This window comes from Gorilla gorilla, chromosome 6, assembly GCF_029281585.2.
Source record: "Gorilla gorilla gorilla isolate KB3781 chromosome 6, NHGRI_mGorGor1-v2.1_pri, whole genome shotgun sequence".
Classification (NCBI taxonomy): domain Eukaryota; kingdom Metazoa; phylum Chordata; class Mammalia; order Primates; family Hominidae; genus Gorilla; species Gorilla gorilla.
Window position 1 is genome coordinate 49083261 of NC_073230.2, and position 21785 is coordinate 49105045.

Below are 21785 nucleotides of genomic sequence, written 5' to 3' on the forward strand. Positions count from 1 at the left end.
TTATTTACAAAGCAACCTAGGTGTCCATCAACAGATGAATGGGTAAAGAAAATGTGGTACATATACACAGTGGAGTACTATTCAAGCGTAAAGAAGAATGAAATCCTGTCATTTGCAACAACATGGATGGAACTGTAGGTCATGATGTTAAGTGAAATAAGCCAGGTGCAGAAAGAACTTGATCTCACTTATTTGTGGGAGCTAAACATTAAAATGATTGAACTCAGAGGGATAGAGAATAGATGGATGGTTACCAGAGGCTAGGAAGGATAGTGGGGGTTGAGCAGCGAGTGGGAATGGTTAATGGGTACAAAAAAATAGAAAGATTGAATGAGACCCAATGTTTGTTAGCACAGCATGGTGACTATAGTCAAAAGCAATTTAATTGTACATTTTAAAATAATGAAGAGAGTATAATTGGATTGTTTATAGCACACATAGTAAATGCTTGAGGTGATGGATACCCCATTTGCCCTGATATGCTTGTTATGTGTTGCATGCCTGTGTCAAAGTATCTCATGTGACCCATAAATATGTACATCTACTATGTACCTATAAAAAATTAAAAAATTAAAACATAACTTTATTTACAAAAACCGGCCCACATGTGATAGTTTGCAGTTTCCTCCTATAGCATATACTCTTCAAGTTAAGGCTCCTGCCATTGTGTAAAGTGACAAAATAATAGATAATTAAAAAAAAAGTTTCAGGGCATTTTTACAGGATTTCTAGAGTATGCTAGAACCACAGCTTCTTTAAACTTGCATTGCCCTATAGAAGGTCATATAAATAAGATGTCTCATTCTGATGATTCCGGAGGAGTTTCTAACCCCACATAATATGCTTGTGAGACCAGAAAAAAGATTCCTAGTGCTCCATGAGGTGATGCTGTGGGGACTCTGCCCAGCAAGTCCTCAGCGGGGCCCTGTGGGGGTAGCACTTCTTAGATTCCGCTCATGGTAGATCATGGTGGGCCACAGACTGCCTTGCTCAAAACACGTTGCTCTAGACTCTCCTTGTCAGGTTACCTGGGGTGTCCTCGGAGGGCGGATCAGCTCATTTCCGGTGCCGTGTCATCCATAGGCAGGAATTGCAAGGTTGTCTGAGTTAGTAAGTCAGTCTGCGTCTTGGAGTCAGTCCAAATGGCCTCCCACAGTGCACTGAGCCCTGGAAAAACGTCTTGCAGGCACGAGGATGATGACTGGAGAAGCTCCATGGTGGGAAGAGACAGTGATGAGGCCTGGGCTGCCTCTCTACTATCTCACTAGAGTGAGTTCTTTGGCAGTCGGATCTCTCATTCTCTCTCTCCTCTTCTCTCCCTCTCCTGCTTGAGACCTTTCATTTTATAGAAGCTGGATGGTGATTTTGGTTGTAGCATGGCGGATGCTGTTTAATGATATTTCTGCTGATGGCAGATGATTGAATGAGTTTGAGGGGACTGGCCATTCCTACAGGCTGGACTAACTCTAATGACAGAAAATCATCCCTAGCTGATTGAGATGATTCCAAGCTGATTGAGTAAATTCCAAGGCCAGGGTACAGACGACTTCAGTATTTAAATCACCCATGAGGACTTCTGCACTTGGCAGTTTACTCTTGCACTGTTTCCCGGGCACTTTCAGACCATTCAAGTATCATTTGGTGAATTACTCCTTCAGGGCACTAACTGAGAGACTTTGATCTCTCTTTTTTAATCTGCAATTTTTGTATGTAAATTTCAAACCTTAAAAGACAGTTTCCCAGGATGGCATCCAAGAGATCTTATAGCCTGAGGATACTATAACTATTTCTTGGGAGAAGGATGCAACTAGAGATAAATCTCCAAGTGTCTTTCTCGGTTATTCTCTGGCTACAGGTTTTATGATCAACCCAGGCTGTTGTGAAGAGACCTAAAAATCAATGCCTCTCATTCCTAATGAGACCCTTAATGCTCAACGTGATGACAGCCAGTGTGAAATGGAATACTGACAACTCTACCCAGCACAAATATTTTTGCTATGCATTTCAATTTAAACATGTGTCAAGCCAGTTACATATTTATAGAGTTTAAAGACCATTCCACTCAAGTCTGGGAGAGTACACACTCTTCAAATCTCTGTTTAGTGTAAGAGGACTCGGGTACAATAGTCAAACCTCTCGCAGGTCTGTAATAAATCATCTTTGCAACCATAAGCATGTACAATTGACTGCTTACCACTGCTCCACAGACCTGCCCCACCTGGTAGAATTTTAATTCCCTCAGTAAAATTGATTCCACCAGTTCTGCACATTTTTCTCCCTGTCTTCCATTTAGCCCGTTAGTTTGCTGACAGTAGAGTACACAGCACTTAGCAGCTGGTTTGTGGAGCCATCAGTCAGGAAATTGTATGATAAATAGGAGGTAGCCAGGTTTCGTGGCATTTCCTTCTGCTTCAGCAGTTTTCGCCTGACTTTGGAGAAGTCATCATGTGGTGTTTTGTCAAGGGGCAGGGCAGGAGATGGCTGCGGTGCAGTAACTTATTACATATACGCTTGAGTTATGATGCGTCACAGCTGCACTGCTCGTGTGTAAATAATAAACTGCGAGCTGGGTAATTATGGCGGCTCTGGCGACAAGGGCCTGTTCTCGTCATGTGGGTTTTCTTGGACAGCTTTTTGGGCCGGTGATGGAATATGCCGCTGAGCCACATAGAAACGACAAACCGAGACACCAGCGAGGCAAGTACTCAACGTTTGAGGATTCAGGAGCATTTTTCGAGAAACGTGTTAGGATTAATGTCATGAGATGCCACGTATGTTACAGGACATGCCCATACTGCTTTTCATTCTTCATTTATCTGTTAAGCTATAGTCGAGCACGTCTTGAATTGGAAGAGGGGTGTTCCATTGCATTTTCCCTGAAAGTGGCTTAAGAGGTGTGATTTCTACTAATGAACCCAACACAAGGTATAATTGTCCACACAGACTTCTGCAATCCAGGAGAAGTTATTTTAAATTTAATCAAGAGGGGAAACGTAGAAACAGTGAGACACTTAAACCAAAACCAGATGTCTTTGGTCAAATCAGATCATATCCATTAATTTTCTGTTCTTTATTTAAACATAATTCTCGAATGCAGAATTCATAAATTTTCTTGGGACATAAATAAGCATTAAGAATTTGGTGCAAACAGTGTTATGAGACGCATCATATATTTTCAGTCAGAATTAAGTTTTAATTCACAGAATACTGTGGACTCAACAGCGAGAAATGACTACTTAGTGTCCCAGTAATTGTGTTTTATATTTTCCTCTCAAATTTATTGTTGCCGTGCTAGGTCATTTTATCCTTTATTCTGAAAGAGGGAGAGAGGGTGAGAGAGAGAAAATTTAAACCCTGAAAGAATAATTTCTTGAAAATGAGAAGATGGCAGTGTCTTTTAAATGTCCATGATAGCACTGTAGGTTTTCCTTGAGGAAGATGATTTTATACTTGTTGGGTACACGCTTTTGATTTTATGGGATTAACTGGTTGGTCTTCACTCCATACACGTAATCACTGCAACTTCATTATAAACACTCATATAAAAGATTGTGACTGTTACTTCGGGGATATATGAGGCATATATTAAATACGGAATAAATTCACACATTTTGAGTGAAAAACATGGTTCTGTACTTTGTCATAATTCATAGTTGCACCCACATAGAGAAAACCAGATACAGTTGACACCCACTTATCTGGTGGAGAGAATTTCATCATGCAGAACACAGCCAAAAGCCATGAAATAAAGAAGTGAAAATACCTTCCAACTCTGACATAGTTGTCAGTATCCCTCAAAACAGCCGCATAAACTGGTGCATGTGCGATGCCCTGAGGAGATGGGTAAGACTTTATGAATGCTGAATTCACACCCTGTTCTAGTAAGTTTATTTCTGTGATTGCCAAGAGCAGATGATGTGTGTTAAGTAAGAAGTCTGCAGGGGGCATGCGTGTTTGCATTGGCAGTGATAGCTGAAAGAAGAGAAAGAAGAGCCACCCCCATATTTCATGGCCATCCACCCTCACCCGGATTTGAATCTGATTGATTTGGGTTTGTTTTAAAGTTTAAAATCAGTAAACATAAACTAGTATATGTCAGGCTTTCAAACGAGTGCAAAAGATGACCCCACTTGATTTTATGTTGTTTTAAGAAGGGTGCATAATTTCCTTTGAAAATGGTTAAATGAGATAGAATGTTTGGCTCTACAGAGGGTGGCTTTTAACTGTCAAGATGGCTGAGCTATGTGCAGCAATGAAGGTGCCAACATTGCTGAATAAACATTCAACTTAAACTTTCAAACTTACCAAATCAACTTTCAATATTTACATTACAAAGAATAATACCTACACCCTTTCATATTAAGTACTAAGTGGTAAACTTAAAATACAATCAATTTTTATATGGACTTTACAAAATGTATAAAGTGTGATAAATGAGGCCGGGCACGGTGGCTCACGCCTGTAATCCCAGCACTTTGGGAGGCCGAGGCGGGCAGATCACGAGGTCAGGAGATCAAGACCATCCTGGCTAACGCAGTGAAAGCCTGTCTCTACTAAAAATACAAAAAATTAGCCATGCGTGGTGGTGGGCGCCTGTAGTCCCAGCTACTCGGGAGGCTGAGGCAGGAGAATGGCGTGAACCCGGGAGGCGGAGCTCACAGTGAGCCGAGATCGAGCCACTGCACCCCAGTCTGGGTGACTGAGCGAGACTCCGTCTCAAAAAAACAAAAACAAAAACAAAAACAAACCAACAACAACAACAACAAAAAACTGTGATAAATGATCAGGTCATTAGTATATCCCTCACCTGTTGAATTTTCAGCATTGTTGTATATCATGATACTACAGTGACAGTGATACAAGATCAAACTGATTCCTTCCTCTTTCCATGCCCCCCACTCCCTCCCTACTCAATCTTATGACAGTCACAAAGTACGGTGAGTCATTGACATTTCAGTAAAATAGTCCTCTGGGAAGTTTTCTAGATTCTAGATCTGGTGGTAAACTGTAGAATTACAGCCTTGGGTCCTTCCCTGGTAGACCACAGAGCTTCTATGAATGCTATGCGCATCGTTTTTTTTACTCTTAGTGGATTTTTTTCTTCATAAACAGAGTCTTAGATTCTTGAAGGCAGCAGGGACAAAATCAAAACAAGGGAAGCAATGTACTATAACTTTAAAAACATGTTTGTTGTGCTTATATTCTACTAGTTGCTTGTTGAAGAAAATTTGGAAAATAGAGAAATGGGTAGGGAAGAAAATCAAAACCACCTGAATTCAACATTACACACATCTAATAATCATCCATTTCCACCCAGTTGGGATGGCGATGTTGCCAACTTCGGGGGATGCAGCCGACTTCAGCGGGGGGACGCTCTGTGCATTCTTAGGTGGTTGATCAGAACCTGTCCGCTGAGAGAAGGCCCCATTGGAATTGCCTTTAGAGACTGCTACCCTCAGCACTAGGGTGAAATAACTGGAAGCCATTCTGAGGCTTGTGGGTGTACACACCAATCCTCAGCAGCGTTGGCTCTGGGCAGGCTCCCAGCATGACCAGTGTGGACCTGTCACATTTGAAGAACATGTCCTGGTACATTTTGCTGTCGTATTTAGTCTCATAGCCATGGAGTCAAACCTCCAAGTTTTGGACCCCTTCATTTTGCTTCTTGAAACTTGGGAAAACCTTGACTCATCAGTCATGCTTCTAAGTATAAAATCTGTTAAAACTCTCTTCAGTTTTTACAGTGAATCCCTTTTTTTTTTTAAATAAAAGTTTATTTTCAGTGACAATGGGTGTGAGTTACTAGGAGTAAGTGGGGGTGGGAGAGCTATTTTTAAGGAAGAGCACACACCCAGCAGCTCAGGAACCTGGAGCGTTGGACTGGGGAAAGGTGGAAGCAGGAGAGGGCCTGGGTCCAAGGTGAATGTTAACACTACCTTGGGAGGAATTCCCTGAGTTTGGCTCTAGATGTCTGTGAGTCTGAGTGGGTCAGCTTATCTCTTCCTGGAAGGCTGCACAGTATTTCCCTGGACAGGGCATAGATTTGCTGCCGTTGTGTGGGGACTATGGAGGCCTAGCCCAGGCCAAGAAGGAGGGGAATATGTATTTAAGTTAAAAAAAAAAAAAAGAAGCACATGCATGCATGTATATATCAGCCACAGATTCCAGCAGGCCTTTCCACTCTTAAAAGTATGGTGAGCATGGGAGAAATGAAACTGGTATTTGTATTACAGTGTCTTTGTCTAAAACTTAACTTGACAATGTAGTTTTATTTTTCAAATAAGTGTGTTTTAATCTGTTCCCCTTGGCTTTGTGGCTCCCTTCAGCCCTTCTCCTCTGGTCAGCCTGTCTTTCAAGATCGGGAGCCTGTGTTGCTCCTCTCTTTCTTGCTTTCGTGTCTGGGTTTGAGTTGCAGTCAGTCCCAGGCTCTGCTTTCTCAGGTAGGTGCAGGCACTACTTACTTAGTCATACTGCTGCAGTACCTCACAGAGCCTCATAACTAACCTTAAAGAGTTCTTTTACAAATTCTTAGATTAAGTGTAGGTAGTGAAGATACAATAGTATAGCAATGTTGCTTTGTGAATTGGAATGCTGTTTGAAAGTGTTCATGTGATATAGATTGGGCTCTCTCTTTTTTTCAGACCCTCCTCATCTTTTCCCTGCCTTCCATCCTCCTGTACCAATTGATGCCAGACATCATGAGGGCCGTTACCATTACGATCCGTCTCCGATTCCTCCATTGCATATGTAAGTATTAACACTTTCTTCATTAATGAAATGGAACGAGATGCTGGCTTTTACCATCTCAGGACTTTTTGTTAATGGCACGTCCACTGGGCTTTGAAGATGTGATAGAAGTGTAAGATTTACTTTTGAAATATAGCAAGCCTATCTGTTCGTGGGTTCACTGAAGCAAATCTCTGCTGCTTCCTGAGGAATGCCTGTCACACTAGGTCGCCGACAAGTATTCCTATATATTTTGCTGACTTGTGTTCTGTGGGCTGTAAATACTAAATTAAAAAGTAAAAGCCTAATGGAAAGTTACCACTCAGAATATGTATTTGGTCGACATTAGGTTTGAAGTTTGTTATGTTCAAATTTCTGTAACATGAAAGTCCTGTTCTGGGGATCACAAGTAATGAAATTTTTATGGTAAATTTTCATAGCCCCTATGTAAGTACACCAGAAGTCACTTGATTGATGGGAATGTCAGCCAAACAAAATGGCAAATGTGGTCAAGCACATGGTTTACAGAAAGATAAAAGGAAAGAATGCTAGTGATAACATACATTAGAAAAGGAAAAAGGAAATCTCTTGGAAGTAAATACCATCTTCCTTGGTTTGGAGGAAATAAAGGATGGTGGAGTTGCAAAGTAAAACAGTATTTTTTCGTAGTACTGTCCAGGAAACTGTCATGTACCATAATAATTGGAGCCACTCTCTGGGATGGGCTGTCCCTTGCTAACGGCCTTGATATATACATTTAGTCATATCTAATAATCATCCTTTATTCTGAGACAGTAAAGTTAGAAAAGCACAAATAATACTTTGAAGAATAATGCTGGTTATTCAGATGGTAGATTGCATCTCCGTGGCTATTAGTTACAGCTGTGTAATTACATATTATGCCAAAGAAAAATGAAGTTGTTTTAAAACAAGTCCTCCTCTGTGAACAGAATTAATTGATATTAACAATCCTAACTACATGCCCAAGTACACATATAATATTTTACCAACAGTTTTTTGGATCCATCTCCCATTACTAAATTGTAATTTCAGAGCAGATTTGCCTGGAGGTAAGTAATAAATCTGTGTTGCAGACTTCTATAAGCATTAAAGGAGAAGTGGGTATTTATAGAGAGAGAATGCAGAAACTTGTGACTTATCCTTTGAGTTTTCACTGGAACACAAGTAAGTATTTACAGGGTTCTGAAGCCTGCTAAAAATACCCTCTAATAAAACCAGGAGGCCAGTTTGAAATTCTCTATACAAAGGGAAGGAAATTCCTAGTTCAGCCTGAAACATGACATGTAATTCACCCCATTATACAGAGGTATTATGATACAGATGTGACCACATGGGTCTCAGATGAGGATCTGCCCCATGGTTCAGAGCATGCAAGGGCCAGATAGACCTCAGAGACATGGATGGCTAATTCCTCCCAGACTGGAGCCTTTGTGATGTACTTAATTTAAGTCAGATTTTCTATGGAATTTTGGAGTTCTTCATTCTTTCAGAAATGATGTTCTAGAGCAGTTTTTTAAAATGAGTTTATATAATAGACTGAACTATTTCCTCTGCATTCATTATAGTTTGCCTTGTAATTAAATTCAAATATGAATTTATCAATGAAAACCCCAAGTCTTGGTTCTATGGCGGAATATAACAGCAAGCCCTCCTGTAGCCCCCACTGTGTGTTCTAGGCCCTCATTACTGACCTGCATTGGCCCATGGTGATAACATCACGAGACAAGATGCGTCACATCTGGACCATCCTCGTAGGCAGAGTCGGGGGAGTCACATTTCAGGTGTGACTGTTGAGCTGGGTTTTCTTTGGATTTTAGTTCTTCCTGCTTTTTTAGCCAGGCTTTGGATACTTTACTAGCATCTGACTAAATGGTTCTCTAGCAGCCTAAATGTATAATTATCAAAAAGATTGATAATGTAAAGCTGATAGATAATCCTGAGCCTCAAAAGAGAAGTCCTGGAAGATTCTGAGAGGGAATATCATTGCTGCGGGCACAGAGAATGGTGAGCTTATGGGTTTGTGGCCTCCTGGGACTGCCTGGTTTTAGTGCAATCCTGGCAGGGCCCTGGGTGGACGCTATGCTTATGAAGTGGGCCCCAGCAAGCTGGGGCATGTCACGCCCCTGTGTCTTTGTGACTGACATTCTGTCTGCATTGGTCTCAGTGGCCTTCCCTCTCTGCATGGTGAACTCCTGCTTATATTCATCCTCAAGGCCTAATTTAAGGGCCGTCCCAGAGACTTGCATGTAGCTTTGTTGTGATGCTTTTCCTCTTGCTTGGTGATTTATTGTTAACGGTCACTGCTCCCTGCTAGTTTCATGGGCAGTGCCCAGCACTTGGTCAGGCACTTTGTAAAAGGTGCTCAGTGGACACTCACATTGGCCCAGTCTGAGAGACGGTGGAGGAGCAGTCAGAGAGCTCGAATTCCTGTTCTTGTGTTGCCACTCACTTGTGCTGTGCACTCTGGCCACTGACCTTTGCATGTGTTGGTTTCGTAACGTGGAGATGAAACTGTCTGCTGTACCCACCTCTTCAGATCACAGGGAGAGTTCAATGAAATAATGTTCATGTAAGCACTCTGAAAAGCACAGAGCTCTACATAAATGCTGAAGGTTGGCATTCCAGGCAGTGGGGGGCATGAAAAATACTGGGAGTTTCTATTCTGCCCTTGCTCAGTTATGAGTCCCTGGGTTGCTCTTGCACCTTCTGAGTATGATAAGTAGACACTTGTGATCACCTTGAAAGTGGAGGCTAATCGAGGCAAATGTGGCTTGGTTATAGAAATCTTAAAAGCACGTATTTGCTAAGGGATGAATCAGTTACCTGGGAAAGTAAAATCACTTCATCCAAAACTTGAATTCCAAACTGTTTGCTATATAATTGTCTTATAGAAAATGAGATCAAGTGAAGAGTACTAAGTTTTTGCAATAAATATTTTTAATTCTAAGAAGACAAAATTTGGAGATATTATCATTATTTTGTACACACAATTGTTCTTCTGGTGCCAGCTTTAAAAACTAAATTACGAGTCTCCAAAAACAAGGATTTGTGTTGATGGAAATGCCGACAGATCTCTGTTTAGAAGAAGGGCAGGCGCTTCTATAATTATGCTATCATATCCTATCATTAAAGATTCTATTGAAAGAGGTTTATAAATTGCTCCTCTTTTTAGATAAACCACCCTATATTAAGGCATCAACAATATGGTGCAGAATTAAATTAAAATCTCATAAAATGAAATATGTTTCGTATTAGCTGTTTGACACTTAATTTGCCTCTGAATGAGTAGAGGAAATCACAAATTAACCTGCCTTTGTTTTTCCAACCATGGCTTATTAGGTGTTAGAACAACTGCAATTACAGACTAATAATAACCACTAAGCCTTATAAATATGTACGGAAATACGTCAGTTTGTGTTAAAGAACCCAGTTTGCTAAACAGAATGCCTTCAGCTTGCCCTGCTTATTCTTACGGTGTTATCCACAGTTTATGGTTAGGCAGTGTAGAATGAGTATAGAAACTTGAATGGATTCAAATACATCACTAGAAATAATTTATAATTTATTGGCGTTTTGTTTCTTAAATCAAAATTGTGAATTTAGACTCAGAACTTCTAAGTAGGACCTGGAATATAAGTAGTAGTATTCTCTGAGTTGTCACGTAAAGGTTGTTATAAAATGTACAATTCCTGCATTGCATTTGTTTAATTCAAGTAATTTGAAAATTAAGAAACATTGGATATGAGGAATCTTCCCGTTTCCTCGGAAAGTTATTCTCCACTGAATTCACCAGGTCTTAGGCCCAATAAACAACTGGAATGTTGCTCTGTCTCTCCCTCTCTCTCAAATCCTTTGAGAGACTTGTTAAGCTAGATTGCAAGAAGTATAATGTTTTAGAAAAAATATCAGAGTGAGTCTACTTTATTACTGAGATTATTTTGTGCATTAATGAAAGAACCTGAATCTATACACACATACTCTTATTTTATGTGTATATTTTTACTTCTTGGTCTCCTCTGTATTTCCTGCCTTGCATTGTTGACATCAGGGCTGTTCCTTCCCTAACTCGAGGAGACACTATTGTATTCTATGGGAACAAATGATGCCTGCTAGGCTAAAAATAAGTACTAATTTTTAAAATTTCACTTGAGAATGTAGCAATTGGTATATTACAGCCTACTACCCCAGAATACAATTGCATTGTCAAGTGACTACTTTCCACAGTAATAATTAAAGTACTTTCTCTCTTGCATTTTGAGTGTGTGTTTTTTGTTTTTTAGTGTTAGAACTCAATTAAGCATGCTTCCTTTTTAAAAGTAGGCATGGTGTATTTGTAGAAACCCAAATTATAAAGTAGCTTTAAATTCCAATTTGATTTCATTCATTTTGGATTTTTCTTGGGAAAAAGAAATGTAGCCCTTACGTACAATCTTTCTGAGCCAAGGTTTTCTAATTTATGGACCAGTATGAATTGAATTTCGAACTGTCTTTCTGTTTCATACTGAGATCTGCAATTCATTTTCCAAAGCAGGGTCCTTGGTTACTAATCCATTGCAATAATTAAGCCCCACCAATCTTCTTGCCAGTCGAGCTGTGAGCTGCTCTTGCTTTGTGCCGTGGATGTGAACAGTACTGCACCCCAAACCAGCTCACATAGAGGCTGTTGCATTTCACCATCCACTTTACTAATCCACTTTCGAAAACCAGCTTTTCTGTCTTAGGGCAAATGAGCACTCATGTTCTGTTCTGTACGTCAGCCCTTTTTTTTTCTTTGTTGAGTCAATCTGTCTCCTTCCAAGGCTGCCTGACACTCTCTGGAATCATTCCACCTAAGTAAGGAGAGCTGTTCTTCCCACTAAAAGTGGCCACCTCCCTTCACCTCAGGGAGAGGACTCAGTATTATGAAGATCATTAATATCAGCTGTGAGACAGAGTGCACTGGAAATAGGTAAGGCCTCGCCCCCGTAATTATGGCTGCCTGTTAGGGATGAGAGCAGGGAGATGAGAGGCAAATTTGGCATATGAATAAATACATTTCTTCCCAGAGAGAAAAAGCTCTAAGAAAAGGTATATCATTATGGTAAAAGCTTAGAGGAGGAAATAGTAAGTAGATGACCAGGGCTACTACTGAGTTCCCCTCCCCCAAATTTAGCATGTTGCTTGTCCTGGTATTATCTTTACTGAAAGCTCACATACTTATTCCAAAGGAGCCTCTTCAGTCTAGCTGCTTACTGAAAACACTATATTGGGCCTGTTCATGTAATAGTGATTTCATTCGTTGCATTCTTAGGGAAGTTTCCAGTAAAATATGGAGATTTAGTAAAACCTTATAATTATATTGGGGTCAAAACTAGTTTGGAATATTTTAATAGTGTAACTTAAAATTAACAAAGGAAAGTTCCCCCCCCCCTCCTCCACCCAGTGTTTGTGCTTTACCATAACATTATTAAGACTGGTAAAGTGTAATGACATATCAAATTGCAAAGTCTAGCAAATACTGTAGCAAATCCTAAAACACTCCCCACCGCCCCCCCAAAAAAGAAAAAGAAAACATGAACTAAATTATAATTACATCTCTCAGGGTGAAGACGATCTGTGTATTTCTTTGCATTTGCTAGGCTGAGCCCATGCTCTACATATGGTAGCTCCTAAATAAATATTATTTTTAATGATGATAAAAATAATAGGGTCACTGCTATGACCATCATTTTTCTTTTGTTTCTGTTTGAGTGTGTCACCTCGTGCCAACAAGCTAGGATTCAAAAAATAAAAACTCAGTGACTACTTTTGATAGAATAGATTCTATTAATAGTAGCTATTGCCACGTCAGATGCTCTCCACTGTCAAACTAATTTCCTGATATTAAAGCAGTTACTGGTTCCCTTATATGACTGAGTACTATTTAATGTATTGCTGCTTTCCAGAGCCGACACATGGAAATAAAATGAATGAAATTAGCCATCTTAAATGAACAATTTAAGAAGACCATAGCAATATCAAAGATAAGGGCAAAAAAGAGGTGAATAGATAATTCAGATGAAAAAGTATATAATCATGACCTTAGCTGACATTTTTGAATACTTACTATAGGCTAAGCACAACATTAAAGACTTTATGTAGTCATAATATTTATGTGTGTTAATATTTATAACAACTCTATGCTGGAGTTATTAGTCTCATTTTAAAGACATGGAAACCTTGACATAGAGAAGTTACTCAGCTTACAAGTAGGTAGTGCCCTTGTGTTAACCCAGGCATCAGACTCCACACCCTTGCTCCGGACTTCCATGCCTTGCTAGTGAAAATGAAGACCACAGACTTGGCTGCTCTAGTTTCTACTTCCTGGATGAGCACAACTATTTCTAACAGTACCTGATAGGAAGTTTTCAGTGTTACTGGCTGTCATTGTCTTCTGCAAATTCCCAAGGTGGAAATACAGCAGTGTGTGAAGAGCCATAAAAAGGCACGTTCAGGCCTTTTGACCTAATGTACCTGTTGAGTAACCCAAAAATGAGATGCTTATCAGTCTTTGCTGCTGTAGAATGTATGACACTAAACAACAGAACAGTTTACATATTCAGCCACTGGAGTGGTTTGGTAAATTGTGATTCATCAACTGGGTGGAATGTTGACCAATACTTAATCACATTTGAGAAGACTCTGTTAGAACATGGGTAGATAATAATTAGTGATTATAGCGGTAAACCCAATAGAAGGGAAGCCATGTTAGAACACAATGTGTATCTGCGTAGAGCCTTCTTCCTTCAGATACCTATGGCTTGCTCCCTCCCTTCATACATTTCCCTGCTCAGTTTCTGCTTCTCAGAGAGGTCTTCTATGAACAACTACTTAAAACAGGGATTGGCAAACTGTGGCCTATGGGCCAAATACGGTTCATGGCCTGTTTTTGTCAATAAAGTTATATTGGAACACAGTGACATTCCTTATTTAGTATTATCTATGGCAGCTTTAGCAATACAAGGGCAGAGTTGAGTAACTGTGACAGAGAATATGACCTGGAATGCCTGAAAGATAAAGCTTGCCAACCTTGGTCTAAAATAACACCCCCTCTCCATCTTCACTCTGTAATTCTTTCTCTGCTTTATTTTTCTCTTTTTTATGAGCAATGCCATGTGTCATGTTTTCTACTTTTATGCTTTTCTACTGCTATTGTTCACATTTTTCACTGCATATCATGTCAAATCAAAAAATAAATGTCTTATTATTTGGTTATCATTTCTCGTGATTAACTGAAAAAGTTTAAGTCCTGCCTAATTTTCAAGAACTATCTTAGGCCACCTACATACATAGTTTCCTCATAGTTAGGAAAAGATGGTTGAGTTTCAATTCCTAAACTTTTAAAATTCTGATGAGCGGGCACATAAATCCAGATCCGCCGATACACACTTTACTTTGCGTTAAGAAACAACCACAAAACAGTAAGTTGTACTCAAAGGGTGTATACTCCTTTCTGTTTTGCAGTATTTCTAATGACTGAAATACTGAATTCGGTCCTCAGTTGCAGAGAAAGCAGGCCCTAATTATAGTGTATATTCAGAGTCTGAGCCCCAGCTTCTTGGATAAAATTCCTGTGTTCTTTGTGCTGCGCTCAGCAGCACGGTCCGGGAGCAGATATTGACTGAGGTATTCACGTTCACTGAACCAGAAGCCGCCGACTCTATAGAGGCTGCTGTCAAACCTGTTGCGGGGGCCTGGGAGGTACTGGGCTGTAACAGACTTTTTTCTTTGAGTACAATGCTTCCACTCATGTTAAGCCTGGCTTCAAAGAAAACAGAAATTTACTGTCGTCATTTTATTTATTTTTTTAAATATGTGTTTGAGAAAATTGAACTTTAACAGAATTTGTCCCGATGGGAAGACACTTTGAGGTTAGGTTTATATGGTGAATACTGCCCAAAGTGAAGCTCCCTGCAGCCTTTCCTATGTGGCCGTCTCTCCCTCACTTAGGTAACAGAGCCCCACTTTTTTCACCTAAACAAAGACATGCCATTTCCTATAGCCACACTGCAAGCTGAGTTCATTTCAGACCTTTCCTCGGGGGAACAAAGGCCAATGACACAGGGCTGCCTGTCACTCATTGTTGTTATTGTTGCATCCCCATCCCTTCCCCGGGGAAAATCACACATCAGAAAATAAATGTTAGCAGATATGTTTCCAGGAACCTGCTTGCTAACTTTTTGAATATGAAGTAACAGATTAGCCAGATTTTGGATCTTCAGTGACCCAAGCAAGCTAAGCACACTAAAAGGAAATAGGAGGAAAGAGGTGGATTTTGAAACTCATCCTTGGAGCTCTGAGAAAACTAGGGATGTTTTTGCAGAGAGCTATACTGAAACAAATTTGAAAAATACAATCTTGGCCATTTTTAGTTTTGATGTGGACTTTGCAAAAGGCAGACCAGAGCAGAAATGGGCATGATTGTGTTGCAGTTCAGTAAAAATTAACAAGTTAAATGGCTTACTGGCCTGTGTTTACCTCCTGTGCTGACTTAGCTAATTTGGTGACATTGCCTCAATTTTTATAACTCTGTGTTGAAAAACATCAAATACGATGCTAGAAATATACTCTGCCTCTTTTCTCTTGTGTGTGTCTACACACATGTGCAGGAAGAAAATAATGCAGGGAGAATGGTCAGAGTGGCAGGAACTGCCTTAGAGCATGTGAGTGCATTTCCAATAAAGATAAAACTGAGTGTCTAACCTAAAGCCATAGGTTTTTAAAAATCCCATCACCTAATATTTTGGCATGTGCAGCATCACACTTGTTTATAAGTGACAGATACTTAAAATTTTCTTATGCAATTACAGGGAGGTTACAGATTCAGTAAAAGAAAGTTCTCAGTTGGGACTCTTACAGGGAATGGAAGCCTAGCCCCAGACTGAAAATCTGAACTAATACCAAAATGAATTGTGTGTACAGTTGCCCTTGAAGGCATTCTCTTTAAGGCTTTTTTTTTTTAAGGTTCCCCCATACAGGGTCCCTCATTGCCTGGAAGCACCTGTAAATTGTTCCTAAGGAGCCCTGTGCATACCATGGCCAAGTCTAGTATGGCCTAGGTAGCCAGCCTAAGGGAGTTAGGTTAACTGGGCACAGTAAATGATTCCCTCAGGCCTGACAAGGTTAATATGTCTTTCAAAACCTGGGAACAAGTTACACATGAAACAGAAAAACTGCCAATATTCTTCTAAATACATTCAAATAGTATCCAAATATTGCCAAGTTCACAAGTGAATAGTATCTCTATCATCTGATGGGGAGTGGGGAGAGGGAAGCTCTAGAGTTAAATGAATTGCCTCATTTGCAAAACAAATCACCAAACCATGTTGCTTGAATATGCTTTACATTTTTAAGACAACATGGAAATAAACATTTCCAGTTTACTAAAATGCTTCTTGCCTCTGTTCTAAGTAATCTCTGGTTCCCTCACAGAGCAAAATCCCCATATTCCTAGCACCCATTGTCGTTAACATATACTATGCACACTAAGGAAAGTTTTCAGGAAAAAATTTAGAATTGTAAGTCCATAACGTAAGCAATCAGACCTCTGAAGGGGCCTCTGATTTTTCATATGTTATTTGCCAGGGATATAACAAATTAATATTAGAATTATGTTGGATTATGTTAATACTTTTATTACCTGCCATGTTGTATTGATTTATTTAAAGTAAGTATTTTATGTTTTTTTATATATCTTCACTATGTTACTGTATATGTGTATGTACCCATACAGCGCTCACTTCTGTCTGTGTTCCTTGTAGTACTCTAAGCCTGTCCTTGGGATTAGTCAGCCAAAGACAGCATGGTCTTCCATCTTAAAGGAAGTAGTCAAGAGGGGGAAAAGAAGGTCAGCCTCAAGTATTTTAATCTTGTTTTAATGACCAAAGTCATTTCAGGGCTGCAGTGATACATGTAGTCATGAGATTGAGGGAAGAACAGTCCAAGTCAAGAGTCCACTGGAAATAGAAGAGTGAGGCTGGAGCTGTGAGCAGAGGTGCAGCCTTCTTCAGAAAGCCATGCTAGGCTCCATTCTTGCAATTGAATAGCTGCACGGTTGTGGATGTTGTATACTGTTTGTGAGAGAGAATTTTCAAAGTTTAAATCCTTGAACACTTCTGGAGTCTCTCTTCATCCTCTGGAATGTGGGGAGCAGGCTGTGGGGATCTGACCCAGGAGGTGGGTACACTTCCAAAGGCCTTTTCGTGATCTGAAGTGCGATCCAGAGATGCACTGCACCATATTTAATTTGTGTTAACCTCCCCACCTTTCCCCATCTTTTAACCCAGACAAACAGGACTTTTTAGTTACTTAGGTTATTATTGGTGGTGGTTTCTGTGTTTGTGGGAGGAGGGAGTTGAGTTGGAAGTTGGGAGTTGTGGAAGTTGAATTGGAAGGAGTGAAAAGTAGAGTCCACCCCCTTCCCCCGAGTGTATTGGAGAGAAACATCCTTCCTTGGTCTGTTTGCTTTGCAAGGGTGTCCTTTGATGAGGTCTTTGTCCTAGGCACCCACTGAAGTCTCAGTGTACTCAAGCTTTAGAAAAGCCTATTGGCCCTTCTTTGTTTTCTTTGTTGAACTGTTTATTTTGCTTTCTTCCCATGAGGTTCCCTGGCCTTGCTCTGACAACGCTTTTCTGCATGAATTACATTCCTCCGAGCCACAAGTCTCCTAATTCTTCCAGTCCATTTGATTCCGGCCTGTGTGATTAGTCCATGGCTTCGATCCGCTGTGGGTCTCTGCCAAGCAGAATGCTTGCTAAGTGCCCCTAACGTGGAGACCTAAAGACATTTTTTAACCTCATTAGTGAGGAGAGTAGTGCTTCATTCTAGTTTAATAACGTGGCTACTCGAATCATTACTAGCCTTAAAATCAGTGAAAGAGGCTACTGAGTCATTTGGTTTTCTTTCAGTGTGAATAAGGCTATTGAAGGAGGGTAGTTCAGGTGTTACACTCAAGCCCAAGTTAGTAACATAAATCATCCCGTGTAGGGTGAGAGGGGAGCCCACTAGCTCCATTTGAGTTAAATTTACATATCTAAAGAATTTCATCATAATTTGCATAAAATGGATTGCCATATGTATAGAAATAATGAACAACAAAAACAAAATTATTCGAGTATCTTACTATAACCACTACATTTTCTTGTACATATGCTATTTTTTGAAGCGTGGTTTATGACTGGGACAGAAATGAACAGCTGATAAACTTATGAACTATGTTTTTAACTCTATTAACAAAGAGTAAATATTTTATTCTTTAATGCATTATACCCTCAATGTAGATAGTGGTAAAACATTGTGATATAGCTTGACAAAATTCAGCTGTCTTAAAAGCAAAATTCTTATAAAGGGTACGTTCGGTTGTTTTTACTTGCTCTTTTGTGCATGAGAATTTCTACTCTTAACAAGCAGGTGGGGTGCATTGTAGCTAACCAGGGGTCTGCATTTATTGATAATGTACCTGGGAGCAGTTTTAATAATAATTTAAAAGTATTAAATAATAATATTTAATTAATATTAAAATAATAATTTTGATAATAAATTATAAATAAAATATAATTTTTATAAAATAAAAATAATAAAAAAGAGGACCAAAAAGTTTGTCAGGAATGATTGAACACACAGTCTGTGATGAAAATGATACAGTATAAATACTTATTTTTAACACAGAAGCTCTTCCTTAAAGAACTGGGGAAGTACCAAGCAGTGTGGTCAGGGCCTGGTTTCATTGGTATCTTCTTTTCTTGCTGGGCCTGGCTTGAACAAGGCTTCTTGGGGTCTGACCTCTGTGAGCCCCCAATATGGCTGTGCATCATTGGAGCACAGACGTTATTGTGAGGTTCTCTGCCTGTGTTCCATTTAGCAAATAAACACTTCACTGTGCAGGATCAAGCTGCTTCTTCACAGAGGGAGGATTTATCAGGAAGATGGGAGTTAAACCTCTTTTGGCTAGAAAAGGCACTTCCTGCTTGGAGTGGGCTCCGCAAACAGAACCCCCAGTGAGCTGAATTGCAGCTTCCATAATACTTCCTGCGTAACACAGCTAAACATCCCTCATGAGTGTGACTGGATTATGCCTTTGCTGAATAGTTCCTTTGAGCACATCCCTTCCCCACCCAATAATATGTTGGTTACATTCACCCATGACAATGCTATTTGGTTGGGTTTCAAAGTGTAATTCCAGCGAACTCAAACATAGTGCTGTTGGCACATGGCTTCTCATGATCATCTTCGTAAAACAAGTTAATCATCTGTTTTCATAATACATGTGGACCTCAGTGAGGTTCCATTCTCAACTCTACCACAAGTTAACCGGATCCTTGAGCACTTTCCGTCATCTCTGCAGGCCTTGTTTTCATGTACAAAATAAATTAATTAAATGATCTTTAAGATCCTTTCTAGTTCTTAACATTTCATGATTATGGAAAAATTTAAATTTGTTCATTGTTTTTTCCTAGTGTGTGGACACTTACAAGGGGATTCCATGAAAATATTGTGGCCCTGACACATGCATGCCCACATGCCATTTTTCTCCCTAAGCCATAAAGTTTCTTGCCTGCTCTTTCCTTATGTGAAGCTCTGCTGAAAAAGTCTTGCCTGAATGCTGGTCTTACTTCCCTCATTACTCTTTATACTTTGCAAGTGACACTTTGTGTATACTGCAGCCACCAGTGTGACCTGCCATGGCACTACAATTTGAACATCAATTTAAATAGATTCCCTTTGGAAGTTAAGGTAGCTAGATAACCATACCATCCTTTTCTATTAAAAGCCTCAATAATGTTAAAAATGTAAGTGTAGGCATACATGCGCATGTGTATCTGATTTGGGGCAGTTTTTCTTTGTGTTTAAAAACATAGACTTTGAAGCATAGACTGGGTTTGAATTCAGCTCAGATACTTACTGTCAGATTACTGAATCTGTCTAAGCCAGTTTCACCATTCAATCCCATTTTATATCAAGGATTCAGCAAAGGAGCATATATATAGCACTTAACACAGTGTCTGTCACAGCATAGGTATTTGACGAATGGCAGGATTGCCTACTACATATCTATCCCCATATTTAAATCATCTATTCTAAGTAGTACATCCCTTTTTCCATCTTTTAACATCTCTGAAGTTGGGATGTATTTTACAATCTATAGTGTTTTACAGTTGCTTATTGGTGAAGTGGCAGTCATGAGGAAGTTCCAGGTATCTTTTAATAAAATAATTTTGCTTATATTTCCCTTTTTTGTACATGTACTGGAATGATACATGTTTAAAAAATCTATGTCTGAATAATTCTAAAAGAGCTCTTTTAATAAGTAAAGTAAAAACCAAAAGTGATAGGGAACCATTATCTTTTTTTAGTGGTATCTAACACAATTTTGCACCTTTAGATCGGTAACATCTTAGAGTTGAGGATATGTAGTATGTCATATGTATTATGTGTGTGTACGTATGTATTTGGTCAAAAAATTGATTCATTGTCAAGATTTTTTCCCCTGAGAGCCCAGCCACATTTTCCTAAATGTTACAATAATGGACCTAGTTGCAAGAATGTAAAGTTAAAAATGTAAAGAGAATGTTTTCAAAATGCTATTGCTGCCTAAACCTTGCAAAATGAAAAACGAGCGCTTCTTCAGCTTGGAACAGTTTATAAAGGAGGAAAGCATGTGTTGTGTGATGGTTATGCTGGTGTATTTGTGCAGATGCATAGCACAGGCTCTGAGAGGGTAAGACTTCATGATTAATGGTGTTTATTCTTGACAGAAGCCTCCTTTATTTATCTGCAATACAGTTTAGCGATTTTATCAGGCACCTGAATGAAAAATATTCAGTCATACCAATATTGCAGTGTAAATTGAGTAGAGTCACTTTTTATTATATCTTTCTGCCTTATCATCTGCACAGTAATTTTCTAGCAGAGGTTTGATATGGAAAGGCTGGATTTAGCTGTACTTGACACAAAGCCTCTTCAATTTCCCCTAAAAGTTCAGGCTGCTCTTAGAAATGTGTGTGTGTGTGTGTGTGTGTGTGTGTGTGTGTGTGTCTGTGTGTGTGTATAATATATAAACCTTCTCTCTTATCCAAGCAATTTCAGGATTTGAAAGAATTAAGATAAAATGCACAAACCTGGATGGGAGAAATGTTGTTAATATAAAAACATCTAATAGCTGTGGACTCACTGGTAAAAGCTCCTTTAGTGTTGAAGCTTGTGGCTCAGTACTGAACCTTTTGCATGGCTACGTGGTCCCACTTTCTTCTAATCAATCACCATCCAAATCCAATTAGCATAAAGCCAGACCCTATCGTTTCTCCTGGGAGTAGTATCAAAGTTGAAGACCACAGTGGCCCAGAGAGGACATAAGTTGCTGCAATGATTGTGATGCTATTCTCGAGAAAGGAAAAAGAAAAGAGTTCTCATTTGTAGGATACTCAAGTGATGGGTCACTAAATTTTAAACAAAAGTGTATTCAAGCAACAGACTGTATAACATGGTCAAAGCTAAGCAATGACAGACAGGGGAATATGGTTTGAATCATAGAAATCATTGGATTTTAGGAACAAACGGGGCTTTAAACCTTGTGAGTAGAATGGAGATCATCTACTCCAAAGCTTCTCATTTGACAGATGAAACAGTGAGGCTCAAAAAGCTGTTTTTGATAAGACCATGGTCCTGTGCACAGGTTTTCCGAGGGTAATATGAACAAGTAATTCTTGCGCATCATAGACATTTCCAATCAGATGAATCTCTCCTCCTTTACGGTACTGGAAGACTTGCTTTCTCTCTGAAGAAGGAACTGCAGAAGGAGACTTTGTAGCTCCTTGTTAAGTAGCCAGACTCATTTTCAGTCCTCCATGATGCTGTTCTCTATGTCTTGAGCAAAGTTCCCGAAGGCCATGATAACAAGACCCCTAAGAAAAGTATCCCCTTATGTAGAAGTTGATGCTGCTTTTCTGTTGAATAATATAGACAAATTGTTTCCCATCACTACATACACTCTACAGTACACTACATATACTCCTTTTCCATAT

General features: G+C 39.5%; 1 protein-coding gene across 3 annotated transcripts in view; it reads left to right on the forward strand.

Moving 5' to 3' along the window:
• GLI3 (GLI family zinc finger 3) overlaps positions 1-21785 on the forward strand; it is a 276529-nt gene that overhangs the window by 154364 nt on the left and 100380 nt on the right. For all 3 annotated transcript variants that reach the window (XM_063708513.1, XM_063708512.1, XM_055347697.2), the window contains one exon: positions 6642-6747. In XM_063708513.1, coding sequence (XP_063564583.1) covers positions 6642-6747 — 106 coding nt within the window. The remainder of the gene's footprint in view (positions 1-6641; positions 6748-21785) is intronic.